The sequence below is a fragment of the Synchiropus splendidus genome, chromosome 8, assembly GCF_027744825.2.
Source record: "Synchiropus splendidus isolate RoL2022-P1 chromosome 8, RoL_Sspl_1.0, whole genome shotgun sequence".
Classification (NCBI taxonomy): Eukaryota; Metazoa; Chordata; class Actinopteri; order Syngnathiformes; family Callionymidae; genus Synchiropus; species Synchiropus splendidus.
The window spans coordinates 17,026,375-17,054,343 of record NC_071341.1 but is presented as its reverse complement, the minus strand read 5'-3'; the positions used below and the strand labels follow the sequence as shown (position 1 = coordinate 17,054,343).

The window sequence follows — 27,969 nt, the reverse complement described above, 5'->3', positions numbered from 1 at the left end:
CCACAGGACTCATGTCCAGACGCAGTTCCGAGGCACGTTGAGGTAACTTCAGCCTCAACATTTCAATGTCAATGTCCTCATTTGAACTGCAAACCAAGTTTCCATTGTTTCATTCACATGAAAGCAGAAGTGGTTAACATCACCATCTACCGCCCTCTGAACCAGAAGCCAGCTGAAGACGCAAGTTCCCCTCAATGATCAGAAGTTCAGATCGAACCTCCCTTTTCCTGTTTAAAAGTGTTCTCCTGGCAGGAAATGAAGAGATGAGCTGTGACGCAGGTCATTCATCAAACTGATGTAATAGATAACTCGGGAATATTATGTCCTGAGCGTCTGTTGAAATTGCTCTACTGAGAAACAAATGGGGCGCCGCCTGGTGGCTGGCAGCAGAACTAACACCGTCATTGTTGATCAGCCTGTCATGAGGATGGAAATATTTGGCAGGTATATATTTGCCCAAAGAACACGTCGGCATGTAGTACAGTTACACTGTAACTGAGGGTGTTAATCAGAAAGCACTGACTCAACATCTCATCTCTGACAGTCACCAGCGGGTCATAATGTTATGGCCGATTGCTCACATTTGAGCAGAAAAAAAAAGCAGGCGACAAAATACTTTTACAAAAACTGTATTTGAAAAAAAGTAGAATCTGCAAAGTGAAGTCTATTTTTTTTATACAAAACACAGAAACAGTTTTCGTCTCACAGTTCTGAAACAGTTGTGTTTTTTTTGCGACGACAGAAATGACAAACCACCAGAAGCTAACAAGGCACTGGCGCGGCTCGCTACTGACAACTACTGGTCTCCGCTGGAAGCGCGTTATCAGGTGATAGCTCGCGTTAGTGTCGTGGAATTACTCGCACTGAGGTTCACAAAAATAGTTGACATTTAGTGGGAATCACTTTTCCTTTGCGTCGACAGGAACGTTACAGTGTGTTTTAGCAGAGCAACAAACAAACCAAAATAAATCAACAACAAAGAAAGACAGACAGTTGTGTAGTTCTTTTTGGGAAGTTTTGAGCACACCAAGCTTTTGTTTCTGAAAAACCATCAGACTGTTGCGACTCCTGAGTTTGTCACTGTAATACTCATTCATTGTCTCAGGATTGGCCCAGCTAGCCAGGAGTAGAATCCAAGCTAACTAGAGTAGAATAAGAGTTCACCTGTCACTCACAGACAGTGGGTGAAGTGGTTAGTGTTGCAGCGACCAGGTTCAATTCCCAGCCAGTGTGGACAGGGTGAGGAGGGTGTGTCGTTGCAGTAACAAGTCCCAACACCAGAGTTCAAACTGTGACCTCTAGAATCTCTTCATGCTGAACTCCAGGCCGCATTCCACTCGTGTTGATGGTTCTCCCGTCCTGGTTCTGGTGCCTCAGCTCTCAGCCACAAAAGAAGGCTTGACGCTTAACTGAGCGCATCAATGAATAACCAGCCGCACAACGGAGCAGTGACCTGTGACCCCGCCAGTCTGCCAGGAGACCTCGGTACTTTCCAAAAAAAAAAAAAAAATTAAAAACTGTTAGCTATTAACTTGATGACGACCGCGAACAGGACTCTGGTGAGGATGTGGTCAGAGATCTACGTGGAGTCTGTGCAGAACGACTGAGCCCCACTGTCGACACTGGTCCACGCTCACACCTGGGAGTTAGTTATTAAAGGGTCATGAGTCACAGCCTCTTGGGCGTGACTCAGAAAGTGTGCAGCCCTGAGGTCCACCATGGACGAGGCTGCTTTTCAATCACAACGGACCTCATGAGTCATGGAAACCCGTGCGGGACGTCAGATGAGGTGGTCAGAGGCAGCTCAGGTTGTGAGAACGACTCCAAAACCACAGCCGCCTGAACAGGAGCGAGTCAGTCGTCACAGACGTGGGGCAGGTGTGCTCCCTCCCTCTGGGTGAACTGTAGTGTGATCAAAAATACAGCGCGAGTCATGTGTGCAGCGTCTTTCAACATGAGCCGAACTAAAAAAGCTCAAAAATAAAACCACGCCGGGGTCAAGCATCCACTCCGCCCTCACACCACATCAAAAATAAAACCATGTTATTAAAACTCCAGTGTTGACCTTTGACTCCTGCGAAAGGAAGCTTGAGTGTTTAAGGCGACACAATAAAAGCGGGGCTCCGCGGTGAGTCAAACGTTTCTTCCCTCAGTAGTAAAGTTGGGCTTGTCGTGAAAAAAATGTTCCAGCTTCAGACCGTCCAGGCAGGAAGTCCAAACCCTCGGCGGGACAGTTAGTGTGCAAATCCCACCTTCACACTGAGGAGCGACAGAAGCACAGCAGCTCTGACTCGTCTGCCGTCTTCTTCCAACATGGGTCGGCTGTTTCATCCAGGAAGCACTTCACACACTCACTCACTCACACACACTCTCACACAAACTTAGCGGTCTCGCTGCTGCCCCCCTCAGTTCAGTGGAATACTCCTGCACACTCGTCCAGCGACCTTTGCCCCGTGTGGAGGAGTATTCCAGTCCATCCGTCAGCGGTTCTGATGTCTCATCTCATTCTGTTCTGCCGCATTAAGGGGACGATGCAGGAGGGGGGGCCGGCTTTGGTCAGGAAGGGGTGCTTGAGGAGCTCGCTGGCAGTGGCCCTCTGAGCCGGGTCTCGTACCAACATCCGGTCCAGGAATCCTTTCAGCAGAGGGGAGACCTGGAGGAGCAGAGAGGACAGTCGCTGAGGAGGACGACCTGAACAATGATGTGGTGAAGAAAACCCAGACAAGTCGCGACTGGAGTCAGCTTCTGGACCAGGACGCTGGATGCCAACACAACTGCGTGTTGGAGTCAGAACTCATCTGACCACATTCTGAAACACCATCTCTGGGACTCAACTGCATCTCTGACACTCTACTGACACCATAGCACCTGTGAGACTCTTCTGCATTTCTGGGATTCCACTGAGGCTTTGACATCTTTATCGTGTCGTCCATGGCGAAGCAGAGCGACTCTTTCACTGCAGTAATCTGGAGCTACTAACCTTGTGCAGGTTCTTGAGTTTGGGAGGCAGATTGTCTCGGATCATCTTCATGGCTTTGAGCGGCGCTTCGTTGAAGTACGGAGGCTCGCCGTCCACCATCTCGATGACCATGATCCCCAGAGACCAGATGTCCACCTGCAACACAGAAGGTGATGCTTGAGTCAGGTGGCCACACCAGAGGCCAGCCGGACCTCAGTCCTGCTCAGAGACACCGTCACCTCTTGTCCATAGGGGAGTCTTGATATGAGCTCCGGAGCCATCCAGTAGGGGGTTCCCACCAGAGACTTCCTCCTTTGCACCTCTTTGGACACCTGAGCGCAGAAGCCGAAGTCGGACAGCTTCACCTGCAGACAGTGGAGTGGGAGATGACCAAGCAGCCTCTTCATTCAGCAGGAAGTGACACTTCACATCAGAGGACGTCACCAGACTGGAGCCCTAAAATACACATTTCTCTCCACTGCACTTCCTTTAACCGTCAACGACCAAATAAAAGTTGAGTTGGTGATGTCACACCTGATGATTGATGTGCTAACCATGGAAGCAAATGTGGAACACACACCCACGTTTTCGTGCCAAGTTTCAGGAAACACTCGCATAGATCAAATGAACTGGCTGACAGGACAGTTCAGTGTGAAGCTATTTAGAGAGGAGCACTCGCCACGTTTGGGAAAAGCATCTCACGTTTCTTCAGAACTCACTGGTTGTTTCAGAGAAAGCTTGTTGGCCCCTCGACCTAAACACACCCCTCACTGGCTCACTGGGTGGGACGAGTGCAGACCATTGGAGCACGGAGAAACATGATGTTAAAATGAAGATGAGCCAAACATACAATATAGTTGTTGACTTCATAAAAGGCCACTGAGTCCATTTCGACACATGGTGGCGCCAGCAGCAAATCAGGTGTTTTATTCTGCTGGGTCACTTCAGATGTGACTGAGTGAGACATTCCCAGGCTAGAGCAACGGTCACCACAGTCACATGACGGCCCAGAAAACCTGAGAAAAATCTTTTGTTTCTCAGAGTTGGACTATTATGTAACAGAAACCTGTCGAAGCTCTATTCTGAGCAGTCCAGGATGCAGATGGTGTTGAACCATCGCTCCAATGACCCTGGACCTCTTGAGAGAAACAAGCTGATGACTCAGCATGATCACAATATTACAGTCTCAGAACGTCTCCTCACGAGCTGTTCACACAGTGTTCCTATTGACAGATGAACCGGTAGGATTCAGGAGGTGACAGCGCCACCCCTTGTCACGGAAGCAACATGACTCAATAATTTGTTTCAATGCACGAGAATCTGAGCGAACCCTGACACCTGGACTCAGTGAGTCCAACTCTTCTGTGGTGAGTGGTATCAGGGGAGTGAGAGCCACGTACCCGGCCGTCGTGAGTGAGCAGGATGGAGTCGCTCTTGATGTCTCTGTGAATCACTCCCTGGGTGTGCAGCACCGACAGCGCCTTCAGGACCGATAGACACACCGTGGCGATCTGCTCCTCGTTCATCCTGAGAGGAGGGAAGAACTCAGTTAGACTTCGATGTGCTCTCTCCGAGCCACTCTTTGGAGTTTCAGGTGATGATACATGGAGATAATAGTGAAGAAAAACGACTCATAACCACACTGCCACCTGCTGGGAGTCGAGTGAATCGCAGCATGCGGCTGTCTCGCTCTCACCTGGTGTGCGTCACGATGTCGGTGAGAGCCCCGCCCTCCAGAAACTCCATGACGACCCACAGCTCGTCGCCCACCAGGTAGCTGTTGTACATCTCCACGACGTTCTCGTGGTGATAGTCTCGCATGATGACCACCTGCAGGGGGCGGAGGAGGGTCAGACTGTGAATGGCAGCGCAGACCAAGACTTGACCACAGGAAAACATCTGGTATCAGACCTCATTAAAGAGAAGCTCTCTACGCTGCTGCTTCCTCAAGTCCATCTTCTTCACCGCCACCAGCTTCCCGGTGGTCTTGACCGTGGCTATGCACACGATGCCCGTGGACCCCTCCCCGATCTTGATGTAGTGGTCCAGGTAGGTCCGAGGGTCGCCAGGGTCCACCACCATCTGCAGCGCAGCCCTGAACTGCTCATGAGAGACTCGCTGCGGCTCCCGCTGTGGAGATCGGGTCTGGGGTGGAGCACCGGACATCTGAGGTCCCGAGGGCACGGGGGGTCTGGGTGCAGGCACGTTGGGGTGCGGCGTGTGCGGATGCTGGGAGGACTCGGGGGCTAAGGTGGGGTGGGACTTGTGATGAGGATGTGGGTGGCTGACCGGCGGCTTGGAGGACCCACGCTGGGGGGCGGCAGAGGGGCCATTTTTGGGGGAAGGTTCCGGGTGCCGAGCCGGCTTGAGGAGGAAGATCATGTGACAGTTAGACACCCTGAAGCGCTCCCCGTCATGTGACTCGCTCTCACCTGTCCTGTGGGGCTCCGTCCGCCCTCACTGTCCGTCCTGGGGTAGGTGTTGAATGGCCGCGTGGACTGCTGCGTGGGTTTGACCACCCCGTCTGTAACAGGGAGGTTTGGGGTACGAATGTTGGGCCCAGAGAGGGGACGCTTGTCTCTGGGGGACTGAGGGCTGCCCTCTCTTCCGATGTAGCTGGACTTTGGTCGATGATCGCTCTGCTGGTCCCGACGGGTCACCTGGTCCTGAAGAAGAGAGGGATTCATGAGAGGGAAGGAGGAAACTGACTCAAGCTAAGGCTAAGCTAAGGCTAGCGGGAGCAAAGAGCCAGGCATCGTTCGACTCTCAGCTTCATGAGATACAAACATCGACATGTGACTATGTGACGGTGGGGGTTTTGGACCTGGTTTCGCTCTCGGTGCTCCCTGTCTCTGGGGGGCGGTACTGGAGGACCTGAGCCCGGTCTGGGGACCCTGCTGGGCTCTTGACCGCGAGGCTGCTGCTGTGGTCGAACCAGGCCCGAGTCGTCTCGCTGAGGGGGCCGGACCGCGTGCTGACCGTGTCGGGGGTCACCTCCACCCTGCTGGTCCGGTCGTGATCTGCCAGAGATGAACAGGAAGAAGGCCGATTGGTACCAAACTTGTGTTGGGTCTTGATGACACAGAGCGCCTGCTCACCTGTCCTGCCGGTCTGACATGTGTCTGTGGTGCGGGTCTCCGTTCTCCTGACCCCCGCCTCCAGAGGAGTCTCTGCGAGGCTGGACTGGAGGACTTCCTCGCCGCAGCGAATTGGAGCGGGTCACCGACATGGTGTCGAACTCGTCCAGCAGCCACGTCAGAGAGCCGTCGACGGCCATTTTGTTGCCTCGAACAATTGACTGCAAATCAGGCAGCTGTTTCACTTTAAAGGTTAAGATGTTCTAGACGTTACATGATGAGACGAAGAGCTGCTGCACCACACAGCTCAAGAATCCTTTTAAAACGGATCCATGACGGCAAAACCACTTCAACAGGGCAACAGCCGTGGAAAGCTTTTAGTGAGGAGGGAGTCTGGGCGTCTGTAAAACATGAAAAAAAATGGACGCCCGATTCTCGACCGTAGCTTGGCTGCCAGATTACACTGGTATATGGCGGCATCTGGCAGCCAAGCTACGGTCGAGAATCGGGCGTCCATTTTTTCCCATTTTGCAGACGCCCTCCTAGCTAAAAGCCTGGTGGAAAGGTTTGGTCACAGACCCCGACTTGAGCTGGAGCTTCTCCACTCCCCTCATTAATAAGATCAGAAACTCATCATCAACTCCAGCGTTAACACAACTGGCAGGTTTGCCACAGAGCAATTATAGAAACACATCAGTCTGGTTTGACTGGTATTGTCATCATGGTGTCATTTCCGAAGACCTTGACCTCCAACAGTGATTGCTGAGGATCAGTGGCTCCTCCCACCTTGCTGGGCTCCACAGTGGTGATGACGGTGACGTCGATGAAGGGCTTGGGCCTCTTGGCCGTGTCTTCGATGAGGGACTGCCATTGTCGCGGCAGCCCGACGAACTTCTGCTCCTGCTCGTCAAAGTCTGTATGGACACGGTGCTCAAAGTTGGACGGCGCCGAGATCTGGATGCGAGACTTCTTCTTCTTGGTGAACATGGTGGCGCCTGAGGAAGCCAAGCATCAGACCTGAGGAGGAGCAAAGGAGGCCTCTGGTCACGCTCACTCCACTGCATTCAAACCTCACCTCCCAACAGGTGAACACAGTTTTGTCAGTTTTGAATGGCATATGAGTAGCAGCAGTTGGAAACCATAGAAGTTAATGACTCTTTCCAAACCACCTTAATCCAGATGGTCACCCAAAAAACATCTGACATTATTAACCAACAACTCCTTCTATGTCCCATTATAAAAACCTCACACTTCCACAACTTGTTTTTCCAAAAAGGACACTGTGCGGCCAAATGTGTGACTGAGTAAAAGTAACATTATACATGGTGGTTTAATATAATTCCGACAGAACCCTCGGGCCACCGGATCACAGGTGCAACACCAAAGAGGACTCCCCAAAGATCAGAGACGACGGACTCGTTTCGAGGCTAGACACACTGAAAGAGCAGCTCAGAGGTTTTCCAAAACACTTTTGAGATTTGTGTTTTACTAAAACACAAATCAGCTTCCTAAAGACCCCGACTGGTAGAGAGCGTCCAACACCCTACAGGAACACACAAAAGAACCATTTTAAAACATATAAATGGAGTTTATGAGCGGTTTGAAGTCCTGTTTGTCTCTTCTCTTCTGCAGCCTCCACCCTCCTCTTCCTTCATCTCAGTGTTTGCCTTCACATCCCCGAGGACAGGCTGCACATTTGCTCTCTCACAGGAGCAAACAGATAACACGACTCGGAGCGAAACAGGATCGTTTCGTCAGGTCTGACTTAGAGTGACCCCCCCCAGCCCACCACCGTAGCAAGACGAAAACCAGAGCTTCAGAAGCAGATGTGGGGATAGTAGACAGGCTTCAAGGCTTGGAGCTCTGGACCTGGGCGAGCCAGGAGGGAGAGGCCATGAGTCATGCGGCCCAGTTTGGCCTGTAGCGTTAATAAAGCCTTTCACAGCAGGAGCGTTTGAAGTGCGGCAGGATCCGCCCTCAGAAACACAGAGGAAAAACCCGAGATCACTGCCAGCAGCCAGGAATCAGAGAAATGTAGGTGAAGTTCCAAAACTGACACAATAGCTCGGATTATCTTGGTGTGAAGTAAAAGCCGCCACGCAGGAAGCAAACAGAAGAAAATTCTGTTTCGTTACTGAACACTTTTTCTCTTCATCCTCAGCCAGCTAGGTCCAGGGGAGCTTCTGAAGCAACAAGAGAGCGAGACGATCTCGACTTTCTGTCACGTCCATTTCAGGTTGCTATTAAGGGTGTCAAGAAGGAGCCTGTAGATCTCTGAGAGCTGAGTCAGCAGTCCTATCAGTCACACAGTGAGGACTGACACGAGCCGGAACAAACCACCTGACCTCACAGCTTAGTGGCCTTGGTTTCATTCCTACCTGAGCAAGGGTCAGCCACATCAGTGGAACTCTTCCCACCTTCACATCTGGCCACGCCAGCGCTCGCTCACATGCTCGCACATACGTACATCCTGGATTACAGTGTAGCTACAAGCATGGGCTTCAAATCAGCTTTTGTGAGTGGACAGTCAGTGCCATCAGATTTTAACGCAGCTAACACTTTGTGAACTTGGGATCCATCATGAATGTGTGGGCACCAGCCTCACTCAGAGCAGAGTACAGAGACACATGGTTTGGAGAAGAAATGAACTTCCAAACCAGCCAGGGATCAAGTGAAACATCAACAGGGGAAAGTTATTTACTACCAACAGGAAGTGTGTGAAACAGAGCGAGAAATCCCGAGGTGGCCGCTGCAACACTGTACCCCATCTTTCACACACACAGAAGCACAAACAGCCCCCGCCCCTCAGCAGCTCCCACCCTGAACAACAATCTCTGCGTCCACCCCCAACCACCACTCAAATTGATCTCTCACTCTCACTCTGTCCCATCACCCTTTCACCCCGAGCTCCCCTCTAACTCTTCCCTGCTCTTTGATGATACCCCCGACCGGCCTCCCTCCACACACACACACGCACGTATTGACCTGAACCTCGGACTCCTGTTTGCCTGAGCGAACCGTGAGAAAGCAGCTGATGAGACTGAAGGGCCGGGACAAGAATACACCCTCAGTTTGACTCACATTCGTTCATGAGATCAGCTGTGGTGGATGACTTGTCCACGCTGAGGTGGAGGGTGTTGCAGCAAGTTGTCAAAGTGCTATTTAAAGTTCTAATGATGACACTATATTCACAACACTGTAGTCATGTGGCAACAAATGAACTGTCTGAATGACTGATTTAACGCTTTTGCTTCTACTTTCCTCTTATCTTTGAGAACTTCCTTCAGCTGTGACGCTCCCACATAGTCATATCACCCCAGCAAGGAGGTTGTGTCTCTGAAGGAATTTCAATGAAATGTTGATTTGTGGGTTTAAAAGGCAGCCACCCTGCATATGTTCACACATGAAGCCCCAAATCGTGATGAAGCTCATGTTGGATACAACACCATGGTGAAAACACCAGGCCCCGCCCTCATCTATCTGCCCATGTTTTCATGTGACTTACCTTCCTGACAGCAACAGTCAGCCAGATTTCAGCAACAAAAACTGTTTTCTGTGGGTGTGGCTTATGTACACTATCTAATGTAAATATTTTAAAAATACAGAGAGTTGTGTCTAGAACAAACAAACGAAGTAGCCATCGGAATATACTCTAGCGAATACAGTGCATTTGAGCATGGACTGTGATTGGTTGACCAGGCTGCAGAGGATCATGGGAAGCCAGCATAACTGAACTTATGGTTGACAGTGAGCGCGGTCCATGCCTTGGAAAGAGCCAGATGCAGCAGTCGCAAGAGCGACATCTGGCTCATGAGCTTCATTGCACTCTGCCTTTTATACAGAACGGGGAAACAAGCTTCCAAGTAGACATTTTCTTCCTCTCAGCGCCAGCCTAGTTCTACAATGTCACCTATTTTGATATGATACATTGCGATATAGTTTCAACAATAGATTGACGTCAGTCCAGAAAGACTTTCAGTTAAATTCCAAACAGAGGAGTGAATCCCTCCCTGATGCATTGAAATAAATGGTGAACAAAAAGAAAATAAAAAAATGCAGCAGCATAGCCAAGTATCTGTGTATTAAATATTGATAGAGCTGAAAATCAAGACAATATCATATAATCAAGTTTTGCAATATTGCGGCAAAAATATTGATACAATATCACGCAATTAAGTATCACAACATTTGAGTGGATCATTTTTTTTCCTACACCCATACACTTCGTACACACTCGGTTGTCATGGCGATATTGACAAGGTAGTGTCTTAGACACCTTTTCTGTGCCTGTGTACGAAGAAAATCTTATCTTAATGTCATAAACTAATAATAGCAATAAAGGCTCAAAGGTTCCGATCAGCAGTAGGTGCTGAGAAGATCCGGGAACACATCGTGCACAGGCGCTACTGTGGAGACCATATCTAATCATCATCAACTTTATAGAGACGTAGTCACTTGGATGAATAAGTCAAACTACCTTCTTCATCTGACGGCAACGGCATCTGAAGACTCAAGACTTGATTGACAGACGAGACAGGAAGAGGGGAGCGTGATTAAAGGAAGCTCAACCATCAGCAGAAAGTTTGAGGACCAGACAGCAGCAGCAGCAGCAGACTGCAGTTTAAGTGCAGCTTCACAGAAATAATCATTAGACACAGCAGTCACCTGACCCTTGCAATCTTCAGTGTCACACAAAGAATCTCAAACACGCTGGTGGCAGATGATACACACGGCTGAAGTTTCCCTGGTGAAGGTGAGTTCTGACCTGGTTCATCAACAGTTTTATCTGGTGAGGTCACTACAGGAAGCAGGATCCCACCCCACCACTCAAGAGTCCGATATGTAATATATTGTCATGAAAAAAATCTATGATGCAGGGGCGAGGAATTCACTTTCGATGAGGTCACATGACACACTGGGACCGGCCAGTGGGCTGTGAAGCCAAGGACAGAAGAGACGTAGCAAAAGAGCCTTACTCTGATGGGAAAACCGTGAAAACATATATAATTAGGTCACAGTCATCATGGAAAAGATGTTAAAAAGAATATTAACACAAGTGACGGGGCCAAGAAACAGATTTTTAAAAAGTTACAATTATATTCTGATATTTTATGTGTTTTTGTATATTGTACTATAAATAATGCAAAATGTGGACAAGATGTTTGTTTACATTTTCTCTTAATTCATTCTGAGGGACAAAGCAAACAAAATGACAAATGGAAATACGGGAAAAATAAAAGAGAAAATTTTGTCTTTGGCTATATTGTGAGTAGAACTTCTAATGAAGAGCAACATAATTCAAAACAAAACACCTCTTTAGGGATTTCAAGGGATACACTCTCTGCTCAGGGCTGCTCTTATCTACTATTGGCACAGCCAGAGGACTTGAGAGTGAAAAGTTAGCAATTCAAATGGAGTGACTCTTCAAAGTCATCTCACCAAGTTCATATTTCTATCATTGTTAGGACACTTGGGGTTTCTCATTACCACAACCCTTTCCCCAGCCTCTCACCCTAAACCTAACCATCTAAAACAAACATTAACCAGGACTCTCAGTTAGGACGGGCATATATCCTCACAAGAAGGTGTTTTCCCAAGAACTGGCTCTCACATGAGTAGATAAAACAGCAACTTAACCCCTACCCCCACACACAGTTCTTGTCCACAAATGTATTTGCATTGCAACACCTTGATATAACGTGTCAATGAATGAGTAAATATTTTGCTGGTAATTGAGAACTCCAAAGTCGCTGCTGAAGTTGGAGTTCAAGGAACTAAGCACAGTGACATCACACCTTCTGTCTGCTCGGGTTCACAGGGACGCGCAACAGCGACAGTGAATCACCGGCTGCTCTCCGCGTGTCAGCAACACTTGTGGCGGGTTGGTTCGGAGCGGGTCAGCTGTCCACGCCAGACCTCCCGCGCGCCCCCCTCCTGCGTCCGCATCAACAATCGACTCTTTTTCCTGACTCGGTTCATCAGATTTAAACAACGCAGGTTTGTTTTGCGTCTCAGCTCGGCACTCACCGTCATCCGGAGGTGGAGCTGTAGCCCGCAGCAACTCATGATCCACCTGATCCCGCGGTCGGACAAGAGAGGAAAAACACACACGCTCTTCCCGCGGGCAAAAAAAATAGTTTCCGTAACAAAGTTAAAGTCCGGTTGGACGAGAGGGAGCTTCAGCACGAACACGGATCCAGGTGCGCAAACCTCACCAGCACCGACATCGAGAGGCCGTTTTGTTGGGCTTTAAACCAGCATCGCGTCGCATTCCGATGGTTTCAGCGGAGCTCGGCCGAGTATCGTGACGTCACCGAAAGAGAGAGAGAGAGAGAGAGAGAGAGAGAGAGAGAGAGAGAGAAGAGACGGGGGCGCGCACACACGTGCCCGTGTGCTCGCTGGTAGTAAAACGGTGACGTCACAAAACCGGTCGTACTAGAGCGTGTGAATGTCCCGGTTCGCTTGTGCATCAAACCAAATGATCGATGTTAGAATAGCGACCGAGATCGCCACCAACTTCAATGAGGCAAACTAAGCAGCAGCCAGACCCTGAAACAGGGGAGCCCAACTGAATCACAGACAAATTCAAATTAAATGCGACATTAGAGTCGGTCATATGACGACATGCAAGTGGCGAAGCTGGAGGCAGCCATGTGGCCGCAGCAGGTAGCTGTGAGAAACAGAGGGTGACTGCTAAAATAAACATCGATCTGCGGTGACATCACGGCAGAGGAGGCCAGCACAGCGTGAGAACCTTTCAGGCCAGAGGTGGCTCATCTCCAGCGTTACTCTCTGCCTCCACGTGTCCAGATGTATTACTACAGAAAACACTTATAATCATTAAATACTGAAGTGTTTTCTCCTGTGGTTTTCTGATCCCCCTAGTATATTGATCACAATTACTCCCAATAATAAGCACTTTACTTTGCTCCTATATAATTACTTTCTAAAGCGCTCTTCAAAAAGTAGATTTCACTTTTCAGGACAAGATAATGAGGTCATTAAGGAAGAAGCCTGTCGACATTCCAGAGTAGAGAAATAAATAAATAAGCAGAACACACTCCGACCGTGGGAATGCTCCAATCCTAAAGCCGAGTTTGAACAAAGCATGTAGAGTTACAGCCAATGAGCGACGCCTTCCACCGGCAGGTCCAGGAATGTGGGACGGCCAGTGATAACAGAGTCATATGTGGAGCACTCACACACACACACACATATATGCGCCACAGTCAAGTGACTTCACTTCAATTCAAGTTGGAACTGTAGTTCATGTGCTCATCATGTCATAGCAGAGGGGAATCGATAAGTGTTTGAGCCAGAATGCTAACGCTAACATTGGATGGGATGGCTAGGCTAATGGCAACATCACCGCATTGACTAATAACGTCCCCTGAAAAATAGCTTGCAGCGTCTTGACTCATCCTCACAGCTGGCCAGGACTTCCTGCAAACCATGATGGAGATGACACAAAGCTACTAGCATCCGGAGGCATATCTCACTCAAACGCTACAAATGAAACCCAAAATAAAAGAACATAGAACACAGTAACAGCCAATATAACAATAGTAGTAGCCTTAGCTACAATAACACAACACTTTCAACATCACCAAACTTTAGTTCCGAGCAGCTCTGAATGATTCAGCACCAGGCCTCGCTGCTCCTCAGAAGAGAAGACCCGTGAAATGGACCTATATTAGAAAAGTACCGTTTGTTTACTCAGCATTCCGCTTCCACCGGCTTTCTCCGACTTTGTCATGCTGAAGAGAAACATAGCAGTAGCTTAGCCCACTTCCTCCGACCCCGCCCGTATATTCATATGCTGACCTTTACCTCCAGACTGTTGACTCAAACATTCTCCGAGTGGCTGCACAACTTTTATCTTTACTCGATACGGTTCACTTGACCGGAGCTGGTGCCGAATACCGCCGTCGAAGGCTCGAAGTGTCGCCCAGAAAGGTTCTGGTGACCATCTACTCTAACTTCAGCTACACAGAAAACAAGTCACACGTGACTGTGAAACACAAAGCGTCACAACTAAAACTTTGTGGAGCAAGTGACAGGAGCAACAAGCCGAGCGCCCCCACACAGGATGGGGTGAACATTGGCTGGGGGGGTCAGATGCACAGCAGCCCCAGGCTCGACAATATCAGCTTCAATAGTTGACTTCTACTTTTAGGAGAAAGGGTTGAGGTCAGTGGAAAGTTTTATGTGGAACAGTTTAGAAGGAAACTCAGCAGGGTTGAACTGACTCCAAGGTGAGATGGTTTCTGCAGCGCAAAGGAGTACAACAAGTTCAGAGCAAAACTTGAGATTACCATCACAGTCGTCATGGCCGGACCCTAGGAGATGCAGGAAAATCTCAGAAGACCAACAAACACTCAGGACTTAGAGAGAGCTCCAGAGGTCCAACATTGACGGCACAAGTGCAGCAATGACATCATGAGACAATTACAGAGAGCATCCACACTCACAGTCCGCCTGGCTGAGTAAACACAGCAGGTGACTCACAAATGATGACAGGTGGAGAACAGTCAGGAAGAGCTTCAGCTACAGCAGCGACATCTAAAACCTTCATTTCCTAAGATTGGACATGCTGATCGGACAAAGCAAAATTCAAGTGTCGAACTTGTTCAGAAAGTTACGAGTGGATTTGTAATCCACCAAAAAAAGAGCAGCCAAATCAGACAATCACACACATGAATGATATGCAGGAGCCAAAAGAAGGAAACACAGCATCTCCAGCCGTCTCACAGCAGCAGAACCAGATTGCAACATGAGTGAAGTGAAGGGCTCAGTCGGGCTGGACAAGTCAGAGCTTGATTTCCAGAACAACACGAGCAAGCGAACACAAGAAAATAAAGCTGGTTTGATTTGTATTGTTCGCAACGACCCGCTGAACCGACAGTTGAGTGTTTGGAATTCTGCTCTTGTCTGGGCCTTGAACTCATTTTATTCTGCGCTTATCTCATGCTGGCGTCTGAAACTTTGGGTTTTTCAGACTTGGTTCTGGAGAAAACAATCAGCTTAGTGGTGGGTTTGTGCTGGCGTCAGGGAAAGATGGAGGAATATCCTGTGAGTCAAAACACAATGGTGAAAGCATCAGCTGAACACAGATGGGCCTCTAATCTGTCCCAGCTACTTGGGGTCAGTGGAAGGGGACACCCTGGAAAGTGCACCTGTCAAATGCTCTGCACAGACAGACAGTCACACACAGACATTTTTAGAGTCCACAAGTTGTGTTTTTAACTGTGGGAGGATACCATTCAAACACTGGGAGCACAGAGTACCACAAATGATCCCTGTGTATCATGTCCTGCTCAGACAACAACCAGCAGACCTGAACTGTCCAACAGGAGCGGCGCTGTTGTTATCCCCCTGCACCTTCAGACCTGTTTGTGTTGGACTCCGAGCTCATTCCACAGAGGACTTCTCCTCCAGGGGTGAGACAGCGGTCGATTTCCAACTGCACGAAGAGGAATCTTCAAGTCGCCTCAGCATGTTGCTTCAGTCTCCACCTCACCTTCTTGTGCTTTGATCTTTTCTCACTCTGATGATCTTAATCCTCCACGTTCTGATCCTGAGCCTCTGGGTTTCATCTCTAATCAACCTGATGTGATCTCACCGTCAAACATCTTCAAACATCAGATTCACTGGACTTCTCCCACCTGCATCACATGATCTGTACCCTGCACCCATGTCTTCTTCTTCTACCCTGTGAAACCTGACACTGGCAGACACGCAAAACTCTCATCTGACCGAACACAGTATCAAACACTGGAGCTGCTCTTTTCAGGCAAACTGGACCAGTGGCAAGGCTGCTGACCTTTGACCCCCTCTAAGGAGACAAAGACACAGAACAATCATTGTGGTAAAGGAGAAGAAATAACTAGACGAATGAATGACTTGTAGACTCAACAGAAAGGTGGAAGCCTGCTCACACACGAGCCTAATGAAAACTACCTTGTTGACAAGAGAGCAGCGACTGGGAATCACGTTGGTATAGTGGAGACGCAGGGCTGTGACATCGCCATTAAGTTGTATTTCACATGTGAATCCACCATTTTCAAATCAATACTAATAACTTTCAAGAAAACTTTGTTGCCATGCGCAGTAGAGGAGGTTTGAGTCGACTCACTTCAGTCCTCCCACCAGGACAGTGTCACCCCTCTACTCTTCAGGATCATCGCTCAATCATCAGAGCTAAAGAACCATTCCATGCACTGGTTGCGGATCAGACATCCTGCTTCAGAATGAAGCTCAGATGTCACACAAGCATGTACTCCATGCTCCAGACTGTTTCCTTCCTTCACATCTTGCGGCTGTTATCTTAGCTGATCCCCGACCACCCCTCAGAGGGGGCCATGAATGGTGTGTGAAGGTGCCTCCCTGGCATTCCAGGAAGGGCTGATTTCTCCTGGCACCACACTGCTGACTAACTGGCCGTGAAGGCTCTGGTACGGGATCCTCTGTCAGCCACATACTGGACACAGTCAGGCGAGGAATAGAAAGGAAGACCTGTTCTGACGAGTGAAAACCAGGTCACGGACGAGTCATGGACTCTTCGTTCCAGTCACTCAATAGTGTACCAGTCTAGTATTGAGTAGAGGCGGGGGGGTTTCATACACAGACTTGGCTGGAGGTGACAGACACATGAGGAATGCCAAGATTACCAGAACGAGCTTGACTCGGATTTTCACTTAAGCCGACCACTGAGCTCCGAGGGTCTCCGCTGACGCCGCCTCGGCTGAGACGACTTTGTTTGCCGGCCAACAACTTCCATAACTCCGAGTTCCTCCGAGCCTTATAGGCGAACACAGGACTCCCGAATAAAAGCACCGAGACGCCGGCAGCAGCAAATCATCACGGAAGCTCTTCAGTACACTTCACAGCGGCTAACGTTAGCAACGGCTAGCCAGTAACCAGGGAGTCGAGACGCGCCATAAGCTCAGACACAACAAGCGAAAGGAAAGTTCTTCACTCACCCTGGAAATGTCCAATAACAGTGCCTTTCTTTGCCAGTGACGTGAGGGGAACGAATCTTGTTTCAGTCAACTCAATCGATACCAACTAACTTCGAGCAAAGTGTGTGACATCAGACGGAGAAGTCTCATTTCCCGACGCCATGTTGGACTAGGGAGGAATACTACATCCGGGAAACTGGCGCTCACCATGGCAACGCACGGTCGCTGTTAACCCCAAACTTATCAAACTTGCTGGGAAACGAGAAATAAAAAGAGCACATTTAAAAGTCACACACATCACCACCAAATTACACTAATTTATTTCGATGTTTTGTTCAAAGCTAATATAACGCCTGATACTTGAATTATTATTATTTCTACTGTATTATTTAGTCAAAATTAATAAAAAAAAAAAATAAAAATAATAAGTTTAAACTTTATATGTTTAAACTTGATTTATATCAATTGTTGCATACAATTAGCTCCCAGACTGACTTGTTGCAGTCCTACTACATTTCACTGTTTGTAGAAATGCTGAAATAATCTTAAATATTAATCAATTGATGATACTATTACTAGTATAAACCATCGTATTCGATAGTTCAAAAGCAGTACTCGAAAAATAATAAAGAACGGCGGCATCTAGTGGCTTTACATGCGCACTGCTCTGTGACGCAAAAAGACGATATTATTTTCATTAGATTAGATCATGTATTCAAACCAAACACATTCTGACTCGACAAATAGATAAATATAAACATGACTACATTTAACACAAACATGTATGTTGCATTACAAACTTCACTCATCCACTGTCCCTTAATCTTGACTGAATTTTACACTATTTGAAACCGAATCTTCATAACTTAAAGCAAACTCTTTTCATCACGCTCATTAAAAATGCTACTTTAAGTGTGCGTGAGTACTTCATATACCTATTCTTGTCGGGACTAATTCTTGGGAAAACACCTACTTGCGGGGACATTTTTACCGGTCCCTACAAGTCCAGGCTTCAAATTGAGAATGAAAACTTCAGAAAAACAAGGTCATTATAAGTGGGTTTCTGTCCGGTTCAGAGTCCTAGTTAAGATTAGCCATTTGTTTTGGATGGTTAAGTTAAGCGTAAGAGGCTGGGCAAAGCATTACGTCAATGAGTGTCCTCACAAGGATATAATAAAAAAACGCGTGTGTGAGAGAGAGAGGGGAGGAGGAGGAGGAGAATGGAGGTCTTCTAAGTGAAAGGGGTTAAATGATTTCGATTATTCACATTTTCCTGTGACATTTCCATCCCCTCTGACCTCTGACATTGAAAACTGTTAAATCAATTGAGTGAATTAAACATCTATGTTAGTGCAGTAGAGTCGCTTCCTGCCCCTTCCATAAGAAGTTACCACCGGGTCAGCTTGCCGCAGTGCTGTCTCTCAGGCAGCTCACAAAGCTTCATGAAACCGTACTTGTCTTTCCAGGCCACTGGATAGCGCCTCCTGCTTTATAATTTTGTTTAAAGGTGATGAGAATGAGGTCACTGCCTTCTTCACTCCTCACAGCTGAGGTCACCTCAGCTGGATCTCCTCCAGGTCCTTGTCTCTTCCTCAGAGCTGCTGCAGACACGTGTTTGGGAACTGTTGTTTGTTTATATCAGCGTCATCGTGGAAGTGACTTCCTTACATGGTCACATCTTCCGCAGCAGAGCACATGAGGTGTTTGTCACGTCAGTCTCGCTCAGTCGCAGCGCCTTGCCTGACCTCCATCATGTTGATGGAGCAGTCTTTGAAAAAGCCGTCGTCCATCAGGGACTCGGCTGAGCAGTCACCTGACACTAACTCTAGCTCTGGACCAGCATGCGGGACCTTTAAGAAAAGTTGGGCCTCCACAGTGATGATGGATTCTTGCAGCTCCAGAGCACAGCGGTGCAGCAGCTGCAGTGTCTGTCGGGAAAAAGGGAGAACTGCAGCAGAGTTAGTGCTGCTGCAGTCCGGAGAGGACCAGAGCTGCTGACTCACCAACACTCGGCTGCCGTTCAGCTCTCGTCTGATGATTTATTGAAGCAGGCAGTGGCAGTGTTTGAGGCTGTCTGTGGGCTTGCTGGACCAGATGTGACCCCACAGAGCAGGAGGTTCTGAGTCTAAGTCTAGACAGCGGTCCATCCTTCTCCAGTCGCACAGAGAAGCTTGTGCAGACTCAGACTTGCAAATCCACATCCTTCACTCTAACCTCTCCAGTGCTGAGTTCACACTGAGGGAGTTGAACCCTCACACCCAGAATACAAAGAAGCCCCTGGTGGACCAAAGAGATCGAGACACAGTCTGTCTTCTGGAATTGCAACACCCGAGACAGCGAAGAAGGAGACAAGCCCACTGAGTAGATGCATAGTTTATCATCATGTCATAGCAGATTCTGGAGGCTACATTGTCAACAACAACAGTCTCAAAGGTTCACAGGTGCGTAGAGCTGCACGGAAGCCCGTTCTGGTTATCAAGACAAACTACAGAGTATAACGTGACCGGGTCACTGCGGCTACAGAACTGAGGCTCCTCTAGATACCTGAAGAAAACAGCTTCCTGCTGAAAGAAAAAGGCATTCGGATATATGGTCAGTGCAGGGGGCGGGGGTGCTTTGGAGGGTGGTGGTGGGGGGTTGTCCCAGGAACAGTCTTGGTCCCCCCCACAAGGTTTTTGCTTGATAGTTTGTAGCTTCTGAGGAACGTTGATCCCCTAACACTGAGTCCAGGTTTGGACCAGGGCGAGACAGGTTCAGGAAGTGACACGTCACATGACTATTTTTAAGATGCCAACTGTAGCGGTTAGCATCACACAGCATTGAAATGTTGCAGAAACGGCTAAAAACTACAGCTCTTTGAGGTTATTCAAACATGAAAAGGAGAAATTTTCAATGAATTATTGAATATTGTTGTGTGCAAGAGAATAAAAGAGTCAGGTATGAGGCTCCCTGTTGTGTGTTTGTGTGTCGCTTCTCTGTTTCCCACTAGTGACGCAGTAGTAGGGATCTCTTAACTCATTTTTCCTTTTACACAATGTCAGGAGGTGAAAATGTTTGTCAACTAACTTCCAGCAGCCAACATAGAAAAAAAGTTGAGATAAAAAATAAACCGCATTTTCCTTTCATTAAAAAAAATAATAAAAAATATATTAGCAGGTGCTAATAAAACTACATTTCTTTCTCACGTTTCCCTATTTTTTTATTACAAGTTCAAAATAAAGTCGCATTGTTTGAAGTTTACCGAGCAGACGTTAGTGTTCGAATCCTGTCAGAAGAAAAATCAGAAGTTTCGGAGATTCTTTTCAGTCGTGAAAAGAAATTAGATTGTTGTTTTAGTGCCACTAAAAGATGTTTCGATCAACATCCAACAGTTATTCGTTATTAAAATCTTATAAGTGCCACCCCCGACAAACCGCTCAGCACCACAGACCCAGAGTAGTTAGGGGGACTCGAACCCGCGGCCCCCAGGAACCGCCGGCGCGTCCCTTCGGCGGCCGCCGTTATCCCAGTTTGGGAGTGCACTCAGTCCGGTTCGGCGTCCCGCCAGCTGTGCTGTTGGTGCTGTGGGGGTCCGGGGTCCAGAAGAAAACGTAGTAGATGACCAGGATGAACGCGGCCACGGACACGCACAGGAAGTAGGCGATGGCCATCGCCACTTTGACCCAAATCTTGGTGGACATGTTGACGTGTTTGGCCCGCAGCTCTCCAGGGTAGCTTGGCCTCCTCATGTCCCCGTTCAGCTTCTCCACGGTCACCTGTCTGTCGGCAGCGTTCATCTCGGGATGTGCGCCAAATATAGATCCAGATGTTTCCCAGGCGCGTTCATTTAAGTTCGTCCAGCGGAGCTGCTCCTGCTCTCAGTGGTTCCGGTCCTGCCGGACGTCAGCCTGGGCTCAGATGTGGAGAGTCCCGGAGCCTTTTCTCCGGTGGTTCTGTCGCCGTCCTCCACCTTCACCGGACAGTCTGAACTCGAAGAGGCTTCACCGCGGAGGATGGACGGGACGCAGTTCAGCTCGTCGGCTTGAAGCAGATCGTTTCCGGTTATTGCCTTCAAAGTAAACATAGGGAAGGAGAAATTAAACGTAAGGTTTAAATCTGTCGTTTTCTCTCTTGATGTTGAGTGTACTCGGTTGTGCTGGCGTATTTTTATACAATTGATTGCAGTCACAAGTTTTAGTTAATCTTAAAGAAGTGCCAGTTACTTCGCGGAAGACTTGTATAGTGAAACTAAAGACTAATTTCCGGTTGAGCTGAGCCTGTGCAACGTATGGCTTGATGCAGACTCAAAAGGGGCGGGGTCGAAAGTGCGCAGCGGCTGCTGATTGGCTGAGAGTTTGAGGGGAAACGTCCCGCAGAAGAGGTTGGGGTTCTGCCGCTCGGACACACGTGATTCGGTGATTCATGTGTGCACAGCGAAGCGGAGACGACGGAGCGATGACAGCGTGAAAACAGAACTAGCGGACCGTCGATTTCCACGAGCTTCCGAGCCAAATGAGGGGAGAGACGGGGAAGGAAAGCCTTCTTCCGGTCCACTGAACCCAAGGTCACAGTCACGAAGGTGAAGACATAAAACAAAAATATTTGAAAATAACACAGAAAGTCACGAAGAAAAAGAAACCTATATAAAATAATAATTGAAATAAAGATAAGAATTCGCCAAATCAGATCCTCAGAAGAACATTTATTGACTAAATGAGAAAACAAAGTTGATGTGTACAAACTTTCAGAGACAAAACTAAAATTTAAAATAGGAGTTTGCGCTTGTTAAGTTTAACGGTGGTTGCCAAGCATCATCTGTCCACTGTCCTTGCCAGGACGACCAGATGAGACCACCCAGGAAACAAAGCTTTAATTTACCACAAATTTCAGCGCAGGTCAAGGTGGACAGAGCTCAGTTGGAAGTGAATTAATGTCTTCTGGAGCAGTCGTGGTGATGATTAAAATCTGAGTTCTAGTTCCAGCAGCAGGGAAGGGGCCCGGGTGAGCAGCCGATTGGGTCACGACCTGAGCACTAGGGTTTGTTGAGGACGAGGCCGATGACGACATCATCCTCCTCCGGTGTAATTTTGCGGCGTCACTCTGTCGACACAAACATCGGGAGACAAGTTCAGTTCAGCGGCAGAAAGAAGGGCTCCTGCGTCACCACAGCTTCAAGCCCAACAGCAGCTATCTCCCTCTCTCGCCATGATCTAATTCAATCGCACGCCATCGCTTCACAACACTTTATCAGCTCTGTGACCAGCTGAAGCTCATTTCCTCCCCAAAGCCTGAATTCAATTGAGCCTTTAATTCACCCAAACAACCCTCCCACCACAATCAGGCCATTACTACATCGGATGCGTGTGTGAGAGATCGCATTACCACTCATCAGTGAGCAACAGGGAGAAACGACATGTGGCCTGCTGCCACGCCCGACCCACAACCACCCAAACATTTTCACCCAAAACACTGTTGACACATCGAAAATGCTAAAGTTTTTTCACCCCCGTGACACATTCTAACTGCCTCATTTTGAACACCTAGTACAGTTAATGCTCACAATTGAGCTTTGTCGATATAAACAAGCATAAATCTTTCCGTGACGCTTGAAAGCATGGTCGATAGGTGGCGCTCTACTGCCTCAGATGGGTGCAATTCCCAACTGCTATGATTTGAAACTGGCTGAGGAATTATAGTCAAATCTGTTGACAAAAGAGTGCGACCGACTGATGCAGCTACACTCAGCATCCATGGTGGTCATGAGGCTGGTGACGCCTGAAGTTTTGAAGGCGACCGATGATTCAAATCTCATCTTCAGAATCATTGAAAATAACCTCTGATTCATCTGATCCAGCTCGGAGAGAGCAATGTGAACGACGCCATTTAAAACCACAGACCCATCCCAGCACTCCGTCGACCGCAGATTACTGCGTCAGAGTGAAGCTGGAAGCATGAGACTGAAACATTCACTTACCCAGAACTGACTTTTCACCTGTGAGTCAGACCTCTTTTAGTTCACTGACTCATGTGCTGCCCGGTCGTACAGCCGCAGGACGAATTAAACATTAAAAGGTATTACTGTGGTGAAGCTCGCTTCCACTAGTGGGGCTCTGGGAGCAGAGGGCAAGTCAAGAGCGATTCACTCGCCAAACAGTGTCTTTGATTTACATCAGTCCTTCTCAAATAGTGGGGACGGGGGTCTTTTCTGTTACAGACCAAGACAATGGTAATTATTCTTTATTGCAAGTTGATCTGTATTACTTTTTTTCTTTTCTTTAATGTTTACAAGGATACAATGTTATGCAGAGGTGTACTTTTAATAATTTTACAGGCGAATGATACTATTCACAAAGGTGGCGAAGAGTTGGGGGGCGCGAAACATCTACACCATCCTGGGGGGGGTGCAACAGAAACGGCGCTCACCTGGCGAAGGCTCGTCCTTCGTCTCCGTCTTCTCCACCTCGCTTGTTCCAGCATCGTCTTGTGGCTCGCAGTTCCTCAGCGGAGCTTCAGGGGCCACAACAGATGAGGGCTCGTCCACTGGAGGAGACACAGAGCAGAGCTTCCATCAGAACCACTGAAGCAGTCAGAGAGGTGAGCAAGCACAAGGAGGCCAGAGAGAAAGGGCACGTTCTCCTTCAACAAGAGTCCAGGAGACTGAACTGAAATGTATTCGTTCTACTCTGTTTCCTTCCGGACACCAAGCAGCTCCAGAGCCTCAGTCCAGCTTGAGGAACATCTTTCACCTTCACCAAAGACTTTAGCTGCTTGTTTACCCTCCAGAGAATCCTGCTCCATCAGCGCCACAGCCTCTCGGGCCTCGGACGGGTTCACCACCGAGACAGCGGAAGGAGTGGAGTCGGACTCCTCTGAGGAGAGATCAGGTGGTGGAGTCTGGAGACCAGACTCTGGTTCTGAAGGAACTGGAGGAGAGTGCACCTGTTCAGGAGGTGGAGAGACAACTGCTGCAGCTGATCAGAGAGATACAGAGGAGGGAGAGAGGGAGGTGGGGTGCGCCGGCAGGTGAAGAAAAGAAAAGAAATTGGTGAAGACAGTGGAAAGTAAAGAGAGCTGAGGCAGGATCTCCACTAACTCCTCCCTACACGGCGTGTCGGAGAGTGGTTCACCTGAGTCCTCGTCCTCTGGTCTCTCCGAGTCCTCGGGCTGGGTGACTTCCACCGACACGTCGGCCTGACCCTCCACCCGCTGCTCCTTCTTCTCGGCCGGGCTAGACTCCGTGCTGGAGGGTTTCAGCGGGCTGTCCCCCCCCATGCTGCTCCTCGGAGACAGCATCTCCATCTCCTCACCCCAGTCCGTCACCGGCCTGTAGCCCTCCGGCAGCGTGAACGGGCTGATGGGCTTGGCGCCCTCCGGAGACTCGGGCACCGGTGCCGGCGCTGGGATGTGGACTTTGGGTCTGGGGGTCCGCTGCTCCTTCGGGCTGCTGGAGGAGGATGGCTTCTCATTTCCCGTGTCTCTCTTCTCGTCCTGCTCTGCGTCAGAACCTTCCTCCTCCACCTCTCCGTCGCTGGCATCCTCCCACTCATCCTCGTCTTCATCTTCAGGCTTGGGTTCCACCTGAGCAGTAAATTCCACATCACCATGATGGAGAAAAATGCTCGTGATATCACCAGGTCCTACTGAGGATCAACTGCTATGTATTTGTGAACACACGTTTGATGTTCCCACATCATCACCACACTCACGCACACTCTTATCCTCTCAGGTCCAGCTGGAGTCCATACTGGCTACACAGTGTGCGAGGTGTGCAACACAGTCAGGACTCACACAGACTCTTAAGCTGAGGACCCATGTTCCACACGACACTTACAGTCTGAGCTGGAGCTGCTTTGGGCTTCTCCTTTTTAACGTTCTCCTCCTTCTTCACCCGGTCCTGCTTCTCTCTCCCCTCCTCCTCCTCCTCCTTCTCTCCCTCCCAGCGGTTGTCATGCATGCTGGAGGCGAACAGACAATGTGAGGGAATCAGAAGCCGATCACTCCAAAACGTTTTCATCTCACCTGTAGCTCTGCCTCTGTCCTCTTCCCTTCCCTCGACCCCGGTCTCCTCGGTGACCCTGCGACCTCCCCTGAGACACAAAGTCACCGAATGTTGGTGCTCTGGGAGGACGCCGCCCGTCGTCTGGAGAGCAGATTAAACGGAAGGACAAGAGAAGGCGGAAGGTCACATGAAATGAAGAGTGGGAGCCATAAAGAGAAGGTGAAATGAGGAGATCAGTGGGGAGTCAAGAAGATATTTGATGATTAAAACTGTAATGGGGGGGGTGGGGCTGATGAAAGTCATTACAAAGGTCAGCGTTAAGTGGATGTCTCCAGGGAGCAGCTCTGGGATCAGCAGTGCTTGTGACCTGAGACTGCAGTGATTACACACACATGCATTAACATTCTTGTATGGACTTCCATGTATCTTTGACAAAACACTGGATCTTAAAAGGACATTTGGGCTGGTGAACGTCGAGTTTTGGGGGTGTAAATGTCAAAATAACTGGGTCATTACAACTGGGTTTTAGTTTGGTTCAGAGTCCTGGTTAAGGTTAGTCATCTGTTTTGGATGGTTCAGTTTAGGGGGAGAGGCCGGGGAAAGGGTTATGGCAATGAGACGTCCTCAGAACGATGGAAATATAAGAACATGTGTGAGAGACGTCACGTCTCGCAGGTCCAGGACGAGTGTGAGCAGCTGTACTTGCCTCTCCTGCCGCCGCCCTCTGAGGTCATGCCCTCCGAGGTCACAGATGGATCCTCCTTGAACCTGCACAGTCAGCATGAGACGCTCAAACATCTGACCACTGACTCAAAGTTTCCTGAGCCGATGCAAGCAAGCGTCTGGGTTCCTACATGGTGTCAGTCTTCTGCATGTCCCACTCCCTCCGCCACTGGCCCGTGGCGTTACGATGGCGTGCCAGTCTCTCTTCGTCGATCTGCTCGCGCTCCTTCTTCCAGCGCAGGTACTCGGCTCTCTCCCGGCCCGTCATGGACATGGTCATGTCCACCGAGCCTTTCTGACCCGGGCGCCGACTCTATGGCGTGAGAGAAAACAGGCAGGTTAAAACACGACTCAGCTTCCTGGTGACTGCAGCAGGGATGGTCCGACTCACGGTCCACTCTCGCTCCAGCTCAGCTCCAGTCTTCACGTTGTCAAAGTCCAGTCCTCCCCAGTTCCTCACGTGTCTCCGGCTACCCTCTTTTCGGTCAGAGTCAGGAACAGGACCGGAGCGTCTCGGGTCGTCCAGGAAGTTGCGGAGTGGCTTGTCACCATCCGACTGGAATTAAAATGAGGTTATCGAAGCACAGTCCGGTTTGTTTGGCTTTCAAAAGAGCAAAATATGCCTCACCAACTGTCCCCGCTCGTACTCCGCGATCCTCTCCATCTCCTCGTTCATCTTCTCAATGTTCTGTCTTCTCTTCTCCTCCCACTCCTGCAGCAGGTTCATCACATCCACACAGCTTCAGCAAACTACCCCAACAACACACATCTGAGGAGCGTTTACCTTGTTTTTTCTGTCACCACCACCTCCGGGCGGTCCTCCCCCGCCGCCCCCTCTTCCTCTCCTTCCACCTCTGCGTCCCTGACCGCCCGATTCTCCGGGGTCTCCCTCTCTATGTGGCCGTCGTTCTGCATCCCTGGGGGGCCTGGAATCTGCGTGCCTTTGGGGCTTCGCTTCACCATCTCGTGGGGCTTTTGGTTCCCCGTCACGTGGAGTCCTGGGCTCCCACTCCCTTCTCTCCTGTCGAGCGCCTCCTCGCTGCCCGCCCTGACCCACTCGGCCAGACCCCGTCCTGCGAGGCGGACTGTGGCCCTCACTGTCTTCAGACGTCTTCCGTCCTCTGGGCTTTCGGTCATTCAGAACTCTTTTCTCCTATGAGGACAGAAACACTCAGGGAAGGGGTGCCACACTTGGTCTCCAGACAGAAGCGAGTGCTTAGTATGAAGTCTTACCGCTGTTGGTTTTGAAAGATCGACAGTCACAGTGAAGTTCTCCTTCTCTGGCCTCCTTCTGTCCTCAGGCTCATGTGGTCTGGGCTTCCTTGTGGTCGTCACAGCAATGCCCTCCTGCTCTGCCTTCTTCTTGTCTTCTTCAATTTCCTGCAGCCATTGAGAGATGTCAGAAACAACTCATGTTGCTATAGACGGAAACACAAAAGTTGAATCAAGAGACAGGATTTCTCCCGACATTGGTTGAATGAGACGGTGATGTTTCGCACCTGGTAACGCTTGACAAGTGCCTCATTCTTCTTCCGCAGAGCTTCAATCCTTCTGTCCAGCTCTGCATCCTTCTCCTCCTTGGTTTTCAAATCCACGGTGGAAGACTGAAGAAGATTTCACATTGATTTAGCGAACAGACCGAATCATCTGAAATCCTTCAGCACTCACCATCGCAGCCTGGTGCTCGCCTTCATAAACCTCTGGGCTTGCGGGACGAAGAAGATCAGCAGGACCAGCTGTTCCTGCTGGAAAACATCATTGGATCATAAGCTTTTTAAGCTGTTTAGTTGTCTCTGTCTTAGCACCTTTAAGTCCTCAAACTATTTAACTCCAAAACTCAAATCACACACAGTATGAAAACGGTGATCTTAGAATACCCAACACGTTCTGAACCAAGGATCCAAAGGTGATAATCGAACCTAAAAGCCGATCGATCCTTTTCCATTAAGTTGCCTCGCGACTTTGGAACCGATCAAGGCGAGTTCTATGCCTCACCGTTTCACGTTTTAATCGGTTTGTCTTAGATGATTGCTAAAGTATAATTCTCACTATTACCATCGACACAATGTAACATATTGTTGAGCTCTTCATTCTCCTTTTATGTGTCTGTCGCGTTTCAAATATTCTGCGCTACAATCCAATACTGTCATCCAGTTGATGCCAGACGACTTATTTATGACGAACAGAACCGAACAACGAAAACTGACGCAGATCTACTCACCTCGCTCGTCTACTGAGCCAATCACAGGTGATCTTGCATCCAGGGAACCG

The 27,969-nt window shown here is 49.1% G+C and overlaps 2 protein-coding genes across 3 annotated transcripts; both read right to left on the bottom strand.

Moving 5' to 3' along the window:
- Nucleotides 1–658: 658 nt before the first annotated feature.
- pak4 (p21 protein (Cdc42/Rac)-activated kinase 4) lies at nt 659–17,162 on the bottom strand. 2 transcript variants are annotated; one of them, XM_053873321.1, is made up of 11 exons: nt 17,019–17,162; nt 6,823–7,053; nt 6,058–6,257; nt 5,784–5,979; nt 5,392–5,625; nt 4,871–5,323; nt 4,656–4,789; nt 4,360–4,486; nt 3,199–3,324; nt 2,981–3,115; nt 659–2,653 (listed from the first exon to the last, which is right to left on the bottom strand). In XM_053873321.1, the coding sequence occupies exons 2-11, from the start codon at nt 7,021–7,023 to the stop codon at nt 2,498–2,500; spliced, it is 1,962 nt and encodes a 653-aa protein (XP_053729296.1). In that variant the 5' UTR covers nt 7,024–7,053; nt 17,019–17,162; the 3' UTR covers nt 659–2,497. The 2 variants fall into 2 exon arrangements, with proteins under 2 accessions (XP_053729296.1, XP_053729297.1); XM_053873322.1 differs by lacking the exon at nt 17,019–17,162 and adding an exon at nt 12,064–12,374.
- A 4,481-nt stretch (nt 17,163–21,643) lies between these two features.
- On the bottom strand, nt 21,644–27,860 carry ccdc9 (coiled-coil domain containing 9). The gene is made up of 15 exons (XM_053872803.1): nt 27,754–27,860; nt 27,367–27,443; nt 27,198–27,302; nt 26,932–27,078; nt 26,483–26,851; nt 26,327–26,410; nt 26,090–26,254; nt 25,830–26,011; nt 25,682–25,743; nt 24,996–25,116; nt 24,808–24,931; nt 24,104–24,554; nt 23,753–23,947; nt 23,400–23,516; nt 21,644–22,076 (listed from the first exon to the last, which is right to left on the bottom strand). The coding sequence occupies exons 1-15, from the start codon at nt 27,770–27,772 to the stop codon at nt 22,072–22,074; spliced, it is 2,223 nt and encodes a 740-aa protein (XP_053728778.1). The 5' UTR covers nt 27,773–27,860; the 3' UTR covers nt 21,644–22,071.
- Nucleotides 27,861–27,969: the final 109 nt, after the last annotated feature.